General features: G+C 52.0%; 1 protein-coding gene across 1 annotated transcript in view; it reads right to left on the bottom strand.

The window, feature by feature from the left end:
• ITGA11 (integrin subunit alpha 11) overlaps positions 1 to 15,915 on the bottom strand; it is a 113,286-nt gene that overhangs the window by 73,120 nt on the left and 24,251 nt on the right. Inside the window, exon 2 of the mRNA XM_038580816.1 lies at positions 9,371 to 9,482. Within this exon, the coding sequence (XP_038436744.1) occupies positions 9,371 to 9,482 (112 nt within the window). The remainder of the gene's footprint in view (positions 1 to 9,370; positions 9,483 to 15,915) is intronic.

Below are 15,915 nucleotides of genomic sequence, written 5' to 3' on the forward strand. Positions count from 1 at the left end.
CTCCCCTTCTCCTTCTGTGGGTATGTGCCAAGCAAAGACGAATCAAAGGTGAGCCCTACCTTTGGTGGCTCTTTGCTACTTCTCTTAATTGGCTTTTTTTTTTTTTTTACAACTCTCCATGTCTATCTGCATTATTGGCTCAGGGTGACTCATCACAGCTAAACCAGGGATAAGTGATTCAAGGGGGAAAGTGGAAAGGATTTAGAGATTCCACGGAAAGCAACAGCAGCCTTGTCGAGATGGTCTCGAGTCAACGACAAGCATTGCCATTGGCCGTGTGTCTGAGGGAAGCAGGTATGTGGGAGAGAAGACGAGCCATTTGAAAGAGTTTGAAATCCCAAAGAGCCCTTGATTCTTCACGAAATAGTCAGGAAAAGCTAGAAGAAGGTATCGTATCCAAGCCTGGGGAAAGCAAAGTTTAGATTAAGCAGTGGTCCAGCATAGCTGAGGTTAGTGAGAAAAAGCATGTATAGCACACTGACTTGTTTTTATAATTGAATACAGCCTTAAAACATGTTTATTCCAATTATGATTTTCAATAAGGAGTTCTGTCTTTCGTATTTTATAGCCTGGCCCCAGGTGTAACATCTAAGTGAAGCCTAGATGATGGGCCTGAGGAGCCCTTACTGGGCTGTCTGGCTCCTCCTGGTGTTAGTTATGAGAATTGCAGGTAAAGAGCTAAGGTGCCACGAAGAACTAGTCTTAAAAATCCAAACCTCTGAAATTCTGGAAAGCCGTTCTCAAGATGGAGTGAATTTCAGCATTGCTTTGTTCTCCGCTTCATATGAAGAGCCCTCCTTCCTTGTCCTGCACTGGACCCAGGAAGGCCCTTGGGGGTCCCCAGAAGGAGGGCTGCAGGCGGAGGAGCCAGGTGGGAGAGTCCCTAGGCCCCTGGGGCAAGGCGGTTGGTGGGTGGAGGAGATGCTGAGTTGGCAAATCCCTCTGCCTTCCCTGAACTGCCCGAATTAAATTTATTTTCTTTCATGGAGGTTAGTAACCAGGAGACTTTGCTTTCAATGTTTCCACTTACCCTCAAAGCATGCAATAGTTGGCTCCCTGCCTCTCTGAGCTCAGCACTAAGGTTGTTCTGGGACCTAGAGGACCGGCCTTAATGCCTCTCAGGTTGACCAGTTATGTGTGTGTGTGTGTGTGTGTGTGTGTGTGTGTGTGTGTGTGTGGTGGGTCGGGAAAGGAGGGGATGGGGAAGTGGGGGTGGTGGGGGGGGTTGGTGAGGCCTGGGGTTACCTAGGCCCTCGCTGACATATTCTTCAAGTCCTGGGACTTCCCTATGTGGTTCTGGCATTAAAAAAAAGGAGAAGGAGATTAAAGAAAGGAGAGAAGAATAGAAAACAAGGCAAGAAGAGAATCCGTATCTGGAGATGCAAGACGCCCGGAAAACATTTGCCGGTGCCTGGCCCCAGTATGCCCGATGCAGACTCTCCCTGGTGGCTCTGAGTACCGCTCTGTGTCTTTGAGGGCCTGAAGGTGGCCCCTGCTCCTGTCTGGGGGGACAATGGCCTGGGTTTCCACTCCTCCAGCCCCTGTGCTCATGCTCGGCTTGTGCAGGCGCTGCCTGCCTGCCCGGGTCTGCTGGGTGGCTGGGCCCCGGGGGGCCCTGAGCCAACATCTCCCCGCCAGCACAGTTTTTCTCTTTCTCTTTCTTCCTCTCTCTGGTGCGTTGGGTGGTTTCATCCTACCCTGGGCTTTGCTTCTATAGTGATTTATCCTTTAACCAGAATGAGTCATGGTACCAGATTTTATTTGTTCCAGGAGAAAATAGCAGGGGGCACTGTGGTCTTGGAAGCCCGAGCCAGGAGAAGAGCTTATAGGCCGCTCCTCGGTGCAATTTATTTTATTATTTTTAAAAGATTTTATTTATTTATTCATGAGAGACACAGAGAGAGGCAGAGACACAGGCAGAGGGAGAAGCAGGCTCCCTGCAGGGACCCCCATGAGGGACTTGATCCCAGGACCCTGGGATCACGCCCTGAGCTGAAGGCAGGCGCTCAGCCACTGAACCACCCAGGTGCCCTCCTCAATGTGATTTCTACACAGTGAAGGCTGAAGCTGTCCCAGGCCTGACGGCCTGCACCCCACACTAAGGAGAAGGGATGGATTTGGAGTAAACCTGATGTTTGGCCCAAACAACAGTCACTGGGGCCTTTTACTTCAAAACCTCTCCCTGGACACTGTATCTTTTGTGGAGGAGAGGCCAGTGCAGGGAACCACGGCCAGCAAAATCTGCCCACAATAGATACCTCGCACACCATCCCCTATTTCTTCCTCATGAAAACCCTTTTGGGCTTACGTCGTGGTGCTCCTCTCACAGATGAAGGAACTGAGGTCCAGGAAGTGGCTGGCAGGTGCTCGCGTTCCCACAGCTTGGGAAGTGACTGAGCAGGGAAGGGAGCGAAGGTCTGTGTGGCTCTGAAGCTCAGACATCTCCTGGGTGAAAAGCCACCTCGGTGTGCCTTCATTCATGTGCCCTGGCAGGACACCTGGGCCAGCTGTGGGACCTGCAGTGACCCGGAGGGCAGGGGCTGCAAGGGAGAGGCTAGAAATGCAGGGGCTGGAAGAAGACAGATGGCAGGAACAGAGGCCACCCCCCCCGGGGGGGGCTTAGGCTTGACACTCAATTTTTGTGGATTTATTCCAGTCAACCCCAAATGCTGTCATGAGTGAGCCTCTTGTTATCTGAGAAGGTCCATGCAGAAAGGTGCTGTAAACCAATCAGCACCCCCCACCTAAATTAGAATTTAGTTGAAATAGATACCACCTAGTAAGGAACAGAGTGGGAAGTCTAGAAACTAGGAAGAGGAAATGGGACAAAGAGAAGAAAAAAAGAAAATTGAAAGGTAAAAGAAGGCAGAGGGGGCGTCTGGGTGACCCAGTGGTTGAGCGTCTGCCTTCGGCTCAGGGCGTGATTCCTGGGGTCCTGGGATTGAGTCCCACAACGGACTCCCTGGAGGAAGCCTGCTTCTCCCTCTGCCTCTGGCTCTGGCTCTCTCTCTCTGGGTCTCTCATGAATAAATAAATAAAATCTTTAAAAAAAAAAAAAAAGGCACCAGAGGGTGGACTGAGAGAGATAAGAGGATGACAGGGGATGACAGGCATGAGCAGGGCTTCTCGAGCCCACCTGCAGCCCCATCCCCAGCTGGCTTTGGGCTCCCAAAGTCCCCAGCAGCACCCCCCACACGGGTGTGTTCAGGTGATTTTATGTCTGCCTGTTGTCATCAGCCTCAGATACTGGGAACAGAAACCTCTGGGTTTGTGGTTCTCAGAGTCTGGCCCCCAGACCAACAGCACAGCTGCACCTGGGAACCTGCTGGATAAGTGAATTCTCAGATCCACCCTCCCAGGCCTACTGACTCTGAAGCTCTGGACGCGGGGCCCGGCAACCCCATCGAACAAGCCTTCCAGGGGACTCCGGTGCCCGCTGAGGTCTGAGAGCCGCTTGCTCTGGAGCAGCAACTGCAGAAGTTCCGGTGAGTGCCCGTGAGAGCTCGGGACTCACTCCGTGTGCATAAGGGCACGTCATGAGTGTTTCTTTCGGTCACAAGGGCTCCAGTCCTGTGGGGTTTGCCCAGCGCTGCAAGCTCCCCAGCTGGGCCCCCGGCTGGGACCCCCGGCTGCTTCTCGGGGTTGGGGGCACTCAGGGATAAGCCTTCAGGGCGCTGCCCCCCACCCCCCTCCGTCGCCCAATCCTCCCCTCCTCTGCCCTCTGGGACACTGCGCACCCCTCCTGCCCCCACCTCTGGTGGTTCTCTCTCCTTCCTCCCCACTCACACCCACAGGCCACCCTTGGGTCCTTTCCCAGCCCCCTCCTTCTCTCTAAATGCTCCTCTGTGAATGTAGTTCTCCCAGGGCACATCTGTGTCTTGGCCTCATCTCCCCACCAAGCTGAAGGTCTCTGGCCCCTGCTGCCGGCTGGCCACCTGCACCCGATGACCCTTGGACACTTCAAACCAATGGGACCAAAGCTTAGTTCCTATTCCCCCGAAGTCAGTCTCCTGTTGCTGGATTTTGCTTTCCTGCCTTTCCGTTGTCCTCCCAGTCAGCAAGATCTGCCCTCACTCGTCCTTCCTCATGTTTCACCTGCCTCCTTCCGTTCTTGCTCTAGCTCACTCGACTCCAGCCACATGCATTGTTCCTTGAACATTCCAAGCCCCTTCCTACCTCAGGGCCTTTGCACTTGCCATTCCCTCCGCCTGGAATACTCTTTTCTCAGGTATCCCTCATTGTCTCAGATTCTCTTTCCTTCCAGTCTCTGATTGCTGCCACCCTAACACTGAGGCCCTTCTTGGCGGCCTGCAGAAGGTGACAGCACCCACGTCCCCCCAACCCCACCTGTAAGCCCCCTTAGCCTGCCCAATGCTTCTCCATTGCCCGGATCACCATCTCACAGATGATGGGCAAACTAGCCACGCCTCTTATCCCACTAGGAGAAGCAATCGTGGGGGTTGGGATTTTGCAACTTTGTTCACCATTGAATTCCCAACACCTAACAGCAGGTTCTCAATGACGAATGAATGAACTACTGACACTCACGAAGGAGGCCCCTTCCTCAAGACCTCCACTCATCTAGACTTCCACAGCCCTCCCACCAGCCTCCTCACCTCCAGGCTCTCCTCCCTCAGTTCCCTCCTCCACATAGTAGCCAGATTGAGCACCCTAAAAATTGCATCTCTGATGAACCACTCTCCAGCCCTAAAACCTCCATTGGCTCCCCATTGCCTTCAGACACAGTCCCCTTGCTCCGGGGTACTCCTCGCCCTCCCAGCCTTTGGCCTCCCTGCTCTGCTTTCTGCACCTTCTCCTCTAGCCACGTGGGATGGGGTCCTTTCCCTAAACATTCCCTCTTCTTTTCAATCTCTGAACCCCTGCTGTTCCCTCCATCTGTTACATGCTTCTCACCCAAGTCCATTCTGTCTGTGGCAATCCTACCCATCCGGAAGCGCCTTCCTCCACAGCCTCTTCCAAGCCCCTCTGCCTCCTAAATTAGAACTTTCTCCCTCATGTGAATTCTTGTGATCCTTTCTGTGTGCCCCTCTCTTGCTATTTATCACGGGACTGGAGCCCTGTAAGCATACGCCCTCCCTTCCTGGCTGGGCTCAGCATGTTTATGTGAATCTGCTGGTGTTGGGTCCTGGGGACACCATTGCCTCGGTTCTCACGGGGCCAGCAGTGTGGCTGGTGGGGAGAGGCACCCCCAAGGAAGCCCACATCTCCAGCTGGCCTCTGGGCTGGGGCTGCTTCTGCTCTGGGCCCCTCTGGGCCTAATGAGATCCGGGCTCCAGACCTAGCCTGGACTCTTACTAATTATGCCCTTTCTCAGTTGCCCCACCTGTAAAATGGGGACAAGCCTCCTTCTATTACAAGATGCTCATGTCCTTGAAGCTGTACCCCAGGGAACTCACCCTGCCCTCTTGTTCTTAAAGCCAAGTGAGTTCCAAAGCGGTCCCTTCGTGGGGCCCACCGGGGCTGTCCAGCTCCAGCTCCCCAATGCCCCGGAGGGGAGAGAGCCAGATGCTCTGCCTTGCTGAGAGCTGAGGCTTCTCTCTCCAGGGGTGAGAACATCAATGACAAACTGGAAACTTGCGGGGCCCAGCTCTGTTTTTTCTCAGCACCAGGAAGCTTCCTGCTCCAGAGGACCAAAGGCTTGGCGAGGCCCTCCACAAACCCTACACTGGAGCTTCTGGACATCAAATGGCCTTAAAAAACCGACTGATTTAATGATTTCAATGTACATGCATTAGAGTCATATGGATTAAATTTCTTTGCAAACACACAAGGGCTTTCAAAGCAGAGGCCGAGGATGCACAGAACCAGAAGAGTTTGTTTTCTCTTCTTTTTGTGTGTCTGTGAGTGGTGGTGTTGTCACTAAAACCAAGGCATGTGGAAAACTGTTCAGGATGTCTGAAACACTGGTGTCCACTGGTGCTTTGGTTGCCCAGTTTGAGTTTGGAGCTGGGGGCGAAATGGGCCGGAGGTGTAGGGTTAACAAAATAAAGTGGCATCTCCACCAGGTCCTTCCCCTCTTCTTCCTGCTGTTTACACCTAGCTCTGGTGGCCTTGGTGGTCAAGGAGGTCCCCTGGCCTGGTCAGTGGGGGCCAGACCTCATCAGTGCCTGTGGTGGAAGACAGGTGTGGGTCCTTCTCTGTGGCAGGGCTGGGGCCTGGGGTCTTTGTGTGGGGGCTGGGGAGTGACGTTGCTCCCCACTGGCATGTCCCTACTATCAGCAGAGCCTGTGATCCTCAGGAGCACCCCACCCCCTGCGTGAATCTCCTGGGGAGCTCCTTGGAACAGACTCCCTGGCCTCGATGCAGACCTAGGTGTGCCAGTTCTGCCGAAAGGGCTGAGACGGGGTCCATGCTGGAAATGCAGGAAGAGCCTGGGTCAGAGGGAGACTCTCAACCAAGTTGCCAGAGGCCCAATTTCAGGTTTGGCTGCTTGCTGGCTGCAAGCACCTCAATCTCTCATTTCCTGCTTTACACATTCGCATTTGGAGTATCCTTTGATCTTGCCTAGCACCCCGAAATAGGTAAGTTCATACCATTTTATACATGAGCAAATGCTCATGAGCAAATACATGAACAAGGAGTGAGAGAGAGGGCTTTTCCCAAGGTCTCCCTCCAAGCGGCAGTCTTTGGACTGCAAACCCCCACTTGCACTTGTCTTCCCTTTGAGGTGCCTCCTGGCATGGAGTTGAATCAACATGCACCAGTGGAGCCGTCCCCTGCATAATTTCCAGCCAGTGTCCCTCAAATGACACTGGCATCAACCACTTTTCCTATGATCAACATCCACAGGGACTTATGTCTGAATACTACTCTTGGGATGCTGCCTACAGGACAGGAAAAATGGGGACTTGGGGAGAAGCAGAGAGGGAAGCAAGCACGTAGGATGAGCAAGGGTGTCCCTGCAATGAGGACAGGTTCCTGAAAGGTCCCGTGTGCCCTTGCTCCTTCTGCATGAGGTTCAGCTCCCTCGGACTCCAAGGCCTCTCTGTTTCTCCCAGCCTGACTGTGGCAGAAAACAAGCCAAGGCCAAGTGGCTGCAGTGCAGTACCATTCCCCTCCCGTGAGGTTAGCAACCATGAGAATCTCTCCTCCCTTTCTGCTCATGTAGGCTCATCCTTTGAGACCCCACTCAAATGCCCCTCTTCTATGAAGCCCTCCCAGAGACCCCAAGCACAGGGATTTCTCCTTTCAAATTCTGGCTGAGTTCCTTCTATGAGCAAGACACTATGTTGGTGGCTCTCAGACACAGGGAGATACAGATGGTGTCCAGTAGGGGAGGTACGCCACAGGCCCAAGAGACCCCAACACAAGGTAGGAAGTGATATTGTCACCCGAGAGAGACGGCTTGGGAAGGATCAGGCCATTTTAGGCGAGGAGAAAGATCTGGAAACCTTCATGGAGAAAGTGGCCTCACAGAGACGAACATTATTAACACCAGCTTGTATTTCGTCTTGTATTATTTTTCAATTAGTTCAAGGATGTTAGTGTGGCCTCCTCAAATGGTTTGTGAGTTATTTGAGAGTGAAACCATATTTTACTCATACTAATATTTTGCAGAGTCTAGTAATAAACAGAAGCTTAATAAACAAATATTAGTTAAAACAAATGCAATGTTGTCAAAGCCAGTTCTATTTCATCCTTAACCCTTCGTACCATGTACAAAATATGGATATTGTGCATCTTACATTTGGGCTGATTGAGAGAGGTTTAAATCCTTCATTTAGCCTTTCAATGCATGTTCTTTCAAGCATCTACTAATTACCAGGGAATGTATCCCTTATTTTAGGAAAAAAGACAATGAAACAGGCAATGGCTATCCAGTTTGATAAACAGTATGAAAAACAAAATACGGAATTCTATGGGGCAACTCATGTAGTCATGGGAAGGGATGTGAAGTGAAATCTCAGTTGGCAAAAGAGATAAAAGAGGACTTTCAATTCTAGCCATAAACCAACTACAAAAGCTACATAAAACACATGGAACAACTATTTTCAGACACTGGACGGCAATCAACAAAGGGTTTGGTACTTGAGAAAAGGAAAGCACAGCAGCTAAACCCACATTCAGCCTAGCTCTCTGCATGAAGGCATTTTCCTTATTTTGGCACAGGGGAAGAGAATCCAGAGAGCAGCCATCTTGCTGGGTGGAGCAAACAATGATTGGAATTGGGGCCGAAACTAGGATCTGGTGGGGGCAGGTAGAAAGGAGAAAGTCACAGGGAAAGAGCCCCCCAAACTCTGCTAAAATTTTTCCTGAGGATCCTTGGCTGACTCCTATCCTAATCTGTGTATGCATAATGGGAGATTCTAGAAAATCTACTAGAGGAGAGCCACTGGGGGGAAGAGATTTTAGAGGCTGTCCCGTGCTTGGAAGATACTGGAGTGCATGCTCAGTCTGAATAGAGAGACTTTAATGAATACTGTGGGCTTTCAGCTGAGATCTCAGAAAACCCATGCCCAGGAATAAAGACCACAGCCTAGGAGTAAAGACAAAACAAGATGATATCTGCTCTAACCAAGGCCCAAACCAAGCCATGGTAAGATCTAGGTGATTTTGTCAGTATTTTAACTGCCTATCAGAACAAAATGTATAGTTCTTTATTTTTTTTTATTTTTATTTTTTTAGATTAGATTTTATTTATTTATTCTTGAGAGAGAGAGAGAGAGAGAGAGAGAGAGAGAGAGAGAGGCAGAGACACAGGCAGAGGGAGATGCAGGCTCCATGCAGGGAGCCCGATGTGGGACTTGATCCCGGGCCTCCAGGATCACACCCTGGGCTGAAGGCGGCGCTAAACCGCTGAGCTACCCTGGCTGCCCTGTATAGTTCTTTAAAGGAAGGTAACATAACTATAGCCTCTAATGTGTACCATTCACAATGTTCAACATAGGGTATAACAAAAAAATCACTGAATAGGTAAAGAATCAGGAAAAAGTAACTCATAATCATAAGATGAAACAGTCACTAGAAGCAGACCCAGAGATGATCCAGATATTGGAGTTAGCCAAGGACTTCAAAATAACTATGATTAATATATAAAATAAAATAGAGTAAAAAATAAGCAAATGAGAGAAAGATGGTTCTAACTACTGATTCTAGGGTGCCTGCTCCCTATGCTGTCACATAGCCTGCTACTTGGCTGTTTTTGTTTCCATTTTTCAGATGAGAAGATCGAGGGCCTGATATGGAATGCTTGAGGTTTCATAGTCCGGGGCAGATCCTATACAGCTGGGACAGGGACTCAAGTCCCTGGATGTTGGGGTGTCTATGTGGGAGGGCCACTTTGGGCAGCTGGTGGAGGGGCCAGGTGTGGGGAGGTCAGGGGCTGGGTGGGGGGGCAGCTCTCACTCACCACTTCTTGCCGCCGATGTCATGCTGCTGTACCGTGTAGCCGAAGAAGGCAGCTCTAGAGCCAGAAATGATTTGAGGCTTCCTGGTGTCCATGTTGAAGGTATCCGTGAACCCTGGGGTGGGGAGAAGAGGATAGTGAGGCAGGTGGAGGTTTGGGCCCCAGTGGCTTCATGGGCTCCACTGGCAGGTCTTGGCTGTGGGAAGAGTATGTTTCCTGTCCTTGGGGAGCCCCCATAGGAAATGGAGCCCATCGTCTGTTGGGAGAAGGCCCCGCTCCCGCCCTGTGAGAGCCACAATCTGACAGGGGAGGCATAAAACCTGCTCTTAGACAGACCAGGTCTGACTGGGAAGACCAGGTCCCTCCCTCCGAGAATTCTCCATCTCATGGTAGAGGTGGAGACTTCTTTTCTCCTCCACCGCTCCTACCTCTAATCTTGCTTCTTCTAGTTCCTCTGTCCTCTTCCATTTTGTTCTCTCTTTTCCCTCCTTTCTTCTCCTCCTCTCCCTCCTGCTCCTCCCTCTTCTCTTTCGTCTCATCTCTGTTTGTTAAAGAGTCGAGGAAATGACTTCCCACCTGCCGCCAAGCCTGGAGTCCTAGTGGCCACAGCTCCAATTCTGCAGGCTCACTACCACCTTCTGAACCAATTTGCAAACCTCTGCCCAGTTTCAGTTGGGGTCACTGCTTGGCTGGGGCAGCTGATGCAAAGCAGAGAAACAGTCCCATAACCCTCTCACTCTGGCCTCTAAGGTCTTCCCTGTTTGGTAAGGTCACGTGTTAATTAGCCGATTCCACCTGCTGGAGAGCCTTGGTGTTGAATCTTTGGCATTCTTGTGCCAAATCACAAGAAACAACCACTCATATCTGCGTGGCAGCCTGGGTTTCTGGATCTCCTCACATCTGCCATCCTTTTCCTTCACAGGACCTTGGGAGAATGAGTAAGCGTCATCCACATTTGGCAGAGGGGGTTTCAGCCCCAGAGAGATTAAGAGGCTTATCCAAGGATGCACAGCAGATCAGTGGTAGCATCAAGACCTAGGATCTCAGATGCCTGCTCTTTGACTCCTTCCCTCCATGAGGAATTTTCAGGGCATATCTGGCCTCCTGACTCGTCATCACTAACAGGAACACCAAACCTGAGACGCCTGGGATTTCAGGGGTGGGATCCTACCATCAGACCAAACTTTCAGATTAGTGAAATAAAATCAGTAGAATAGAATAGAACAAGATAGACAAGTGTCATTAATACCCCTCTCCTGTGTAGGGCACTTTATACATTTCAACGAACATCTACATACATGTCACCATATGACCTCCATGGCAACTTCGTGATGCTCGTACCTTGAGCGCCCCACTCTCCTTCCCATGGACACTGAACTCTGGGCTGTATGGAACCAAGTGGTTTCTTCCATACTTTCTTATTTTTCTCTGCAAATGGATACCATTTCATCATTAGAGTCATTGAATCAGAGTTCCAGAGAGAACACTGGAACCCCTTAGGGTAGGGATATGGGATGCATGTTATCGCACTTGTCCATGTCAATTGATTATTCGTGCTGCCTGGAGCACTGAGTTAAGAAAAATTCTGAGGTCAAGCGTGTGCTCAGGGGGCAAGACTACTGTGATCAATGCGTGGTGCCTGCTGTGGATGAGGACAGTGGTAAGTTGCTATGTAGCCGCCAATCCTGTCTCCACGATTCCTAATCTGCCACATGAATTTGGTGTCATGGCCCAGAGTGGGGGTGGGGGAAGAGGAGTACCTAATTCTTTAGTGCTTGTTACAAGGCCCTTGAACAGACTTCTTGGCCTGGCTGGCAGCAGGCAGGCTCGGGGAGGAGGACCCCAGTCTGTGAGCTTCGGGGGATGAAGGAGCACCGGTTTTCTGCCAGTAAGGGCATGCCATGGAGGAGGGAGGGACGCTAGTGTCCCCTGTGCAGAGCCGGGGGGGTAGAGAGAGGTAGAAAAAGTGGAGTTGCACATGAGGAACTCCAGACCCATGCCAGGAATGAACACACATGCTCGCATACATGCTCACACCCACGCACGCACATGTGCATGTGTGCACACACAGACATGCTTGCACACACGGGTGCACACACACACATTTACATGCACAGGCCACGCACATTCCCCGATGGTGTGCAACACCTTATCTGGCTCCCTGGCGCCCCTGGAGACACCTCATGGCGGTCCCGTGTCCTCCTCTTTCTGTATCTGACCTCAGCGGGGGTGGGGGGTGGGGGGGTCCTGAATAACAGGAAAGCACCTTGGGGCTGTTGGGACCCACCCACCACTTCCAGGCCTGCAGAAGGGTGAGGACCAGGGGGAAAAGAAGGCCATCAATGGTGTCTTTGGGGCTTTCCCACTACCAGTGCGTCTTGTGTGAACACGGCCAGAGGGGTCCTTCCAAGACCTGTGAGATCCTGTCACCCCTCAGCCCCGTGCCCTCCACCAGGTCTCCACCCCACTCAATCAGGGCCAGACTCCTTCCCAGCAGGCCCTGCGTGACTACCCCCTACCCCTTCCCCATGCTCTTCCCTCTGCCCCTAATTTCCTGTCCGCCCCCTCCATCCTTCTGCTCCAGCCATGCTTTGCCTTGTCCCTCCTGTAACATGTCAGACCACCTTCTGCTCAGCGTCTTTGCCCCGGTTCCTCCCTCTGCCTGGAAGGCTCCTCTCCTGGTTGTCCGCATGGCTCACCCCTTAAGTCCCTGGCCTCACTGTTCCAGTGCCATCTTGTCCACCACTAGGCCACCTCGTCACTCGCTATCCCCCTTCTTCATTTTTCCTGATGGTACTTATCACAAACATATTAGATACTTTTCTGTTTCTTGTTATGTGGCTGATAGTCGAAATTATTCTTTTTTTTTTAAATAAAGATTTTATTCATTGATTTGAGAGATAGAGAGCAAGCAAGCATGGAGGGCAGAGAGAGAGGGAGAAGCAGACTCCCCACTTAGGGGGGAGCCAAACATGCAGGCTCGATCCCGGGGCCCTGAGACCATGACCTGAGCTGATGGCAAATGTTCGACTGAGTCACCCAGGTGCCCTGACAATATTCTCATGTTCTCTAAGTGGCACGAGACACTGCTGTACCCTCACCGCTCATCCTTCGAGCCTGGGTAGAGATCTAGCCCTTGGTGCGTGGTTGTAGGGATCAACTGATTGGGTGGTTGGGGACCAGGAGCCACCCTGGGGTCACATGTCCTCTCTCCTCCATGAGGAAAAGGAGAGAAAAAAAAAGGCTACTTACGGAGTGCTGAGATGTTCCAGGCACATTCTGGGTGTCTAACCATCAATTTCACATTAATTAGTTAAATCTCACACCAACCCTGTGAGATGGGTACTATACCTCTGGGAGGTTAAATAATTTGCCCTAAATCACTTGGTTGGGAGAGATGAGAGCAAGTTCAAGATCAAATAGCTCAGGGCACTGGGGTGATGTGTTACTCCTGGGGGACCATAAGAAGGACCCACTAGGGAGGAGGGACTATTCTTTTCAGAGAAGGCGGTGTCTTCTCTGACCTCTGCCCTCAGGTGCCACATCCTCTGCTTTTGGGGTCTACCGAGAGAAGCACGTGGAGAGAAGATGGGCGTCACCTAAGGGTCTGTCTAGGAGCAGTCCAGTCTCCCCCACACCCCTACCCTCAAGCTCCTGGGGACAGGATGAGTGAAGCTGGCCGCAGGTTAGAGGACAAAAGCCCTCAGCGCTGGGGCATTGAGTTACAAAGTGCTGGTTTCTTCCCTGGCTCTGGCATTTGCTTCTGACCAAACGGAGTCCGAGAACGGATTTCCTAAAGGTCATGTCCAGCCCAACGCTCTGACCTCAGCTCCCAACGAGATCTCTGGCCTGTTCCTCAGATGGGAGATGGCTTTCACACTATTCTCAGAGATTTATGAACCCCAAGTACCAATAAAACAAAACAAAGTTGTTTTTGTTGGGAATCAGCAGGCCGATTGCAGAGACACCCGGAGCCCGGCTGGGCAGCTCACCGCTTCTCCGCCCTGGATATTGAGGACCGAGCGGGGAATCCACGACACTTGGGCTGCTCTCCTGTGGCCTGTGGCCAAAGCTACATCAGCTCTTGCTCCCTTTTTCAGAAGCCTATCTGTCTTTTGAAAAAGCACCAGCCAGTCAATCCCAAGAAGGGATGGAAGCCACAGCACTGAGCTTGAGCACCCCTCCAGGCTAGGGTAAGGCCACTGCCCTGCTACCAGGTGGGGCGGTCCCAGTCCCAAACACCGGGGCACGCTGGCCAGGACGCGGTCACAGCTACTGTCAACCAACAGCTCCACGGGGAGCACTCACTGGAGCCTAAGTGTCGCTCCCGGGAGTCTACACTGTGTCAATCCTTCTTCACTGCTCCCCCCACCCACCCCCACCCAGCCCTGTCCCAAACCCTCCACGCAGTCCCAAGGCCCTGGGAGCCTCTGCAGACTCATCTTGTGTGAGTTTTCCTCTGGCTTCCTACAGGGCAGTCACCAGGGGCCCCTTTCTGCTCCCCAGATCCCCTTGCTTCCTCCTGCCCTGGGGCCTTTGCACATGCCACTTCCCCTACATGAGCCTCTCAGATGACCTTCGCATCACCAGCAAATCTCAGCACAAATGCCACACCTCCCTTGCACCCCCAGAAGCCTCCCTGACCCCCGATTACCCCAGGCCTGGCCTGAGGATCTCATCACCTCTTGTACTCCCTAATAGGTGACTGGTGACTTCTTATCACAGTAATTAGACACAGTCGTTTCCATCATTGGATCGCTCCCATCTTCCCGTGGGGATGGCAGCCCCATGAAGGTTAGACGGGGTCTGTTCACTCACTGCTGGAGCCAGCACCCAGCCCAGGGGCTAGCCCCGAACACCGCTGAGGGGTGAGCCAGATGACAAGAGAGTGGGGAGCCCAGAAGCTATGGAGAGGCATGTGGAGAGTAAGTGCAAGGCGGTGACCACAGGGCCATGGTTGTGGGCTGTGGCGGTGAGGAAGCTTCTGGAGCTGAGATCTCAGCTTGGAAAGGTGATGCATAAACATTGGTAAGGTGATCCAAAGGTGGTGGGCAGGAGTCCTTAGAGCGGAGGGAAGGAGAAAAGGCGAGGCCAGGCAAGGAGAGGGCACGACCTCTGAGTTCAGGGAAAGCTTGTTAGAAGCCCAGCTCCAGCATTTATTCACTAATGGGTGACCCAGGGTAACTTACTTCTTCTTTCTGGTTCTCAGTTTACTCATCTATAAAATGGAAATAATAATCCCCACCTGGAAGGGTGGTTACCAGTCCGAACGCAGTAACGAACCCTCAGCAGTGCCCGGCACGTGGGAAGCACCCAAAACATCTTAGTTGAAGTGAATTGACTCAAGATTCCCCATTCCCTGGGCTGCCAGAATGCCTTTGCCCATGCTTGTTCATCCACCCTAGAAGGCCTTCCTTTCCTTCTCGAATATCAAGGCCCAGGTCTGAGGACACCTTGCTACATCATGGTCCTTCCTCTGGTTGCTCATAGCAACTTTCACACTCTTCCTTGGATCAGAGCAGTTTCTACCTCTGCCTTGCTCTCTTACTCGTGTCCACACTATTCAGGGCCACGTCCAGGAGTGGCTTTTTATCTCTACCCTGTGCCTGAAGGATGCAGGGAGACTTGCCTGCTGGGGTTCTCACCTTCTGAGAATCTGTTCGCAGAACCAGTACCTGCTGGCTTCTTCCTGCCTTAGTTTCCCTCCTAGCTCTCAGATCTAGGTACTAACAGTCCCTTGCCACTTAGATTAGGGTAACACCATGTATAGCATTCACTAGGTGCCAAACACTGTTCTAAATCTATTTCATCCTCACAATACCCTTTTGAAGTAAGTACATTATATTCTTCTCCTTTTACAGGTGATGAAACGGAGGTGCTGTCTGAGAAAAGGCTGGGGTCACACAGCTAGGAATGGCAGGGAGGTGCTCCGAGGCCTCAGCAGTCCAGCCCGGGCCCCCTGCCTCCATCCAGCCTCCATCCAGCCTCCATCCAGCCTCCTCTCCCCCATCAGCCCCACCACCTCCCAGCTCTCAAATTCCTCACCTTACAGCTCTCACCCCGGCCTGACCTCCTCCCACCCCCTGCTTCTTAAAAACTCCCCAGTCCTGGGTCCCTCACCCTAAATCCTCCTCACTAGAGAGCCGATCGGTGAATTCCTGACCCTAATAGGTATAATACAAGGGGACTAGCTATGCCAGAAGGGTGCAGCCAGAGTTCCAGGGACCTTGAAAGCACCAGACTGGTGGTGACAGCAAGAGGGGAGCCTGAGAGTGAACACCTCTCAGCGGCCCTCCCTCTGTGTGCCCGGACCCCAGCCTCGGCTCACTCCCTGGGCCCTGTTCCGGGCTGCAGATGCAACTGTGTAAGCAAACGCTTTTGTTTTCCTTAGGTGATATGAGCTGGGAGGTGGGCGAGGGAGGCAGAAATGTAACCCAAACCCTCTCGGACTGTCTCCCTCTTTTCAGTTTTACTGGGGCCCCAAGAATCTTCACGTCTAAAAGCCAACCACACAGATGGAGAAGGAGGGCAGGGAAAGACCCAGAAAC

The sequence above is a fragment of the Canis lupus genome, chromosome 30 (assembly GCF_011100685.1).
Source record: "Canis lupus familiaris isolate Mischka breed German Shepherd chromosome 30, alternate assembly UU_Cfam_GSD_1.0, whole genome shotgun sequence".
Classification (NCBI taxonomy): Eukaryota; Metazoa; Chordata; class Mammalia; order Carnivora; family Canidae; genus Canis; species Canis lupus.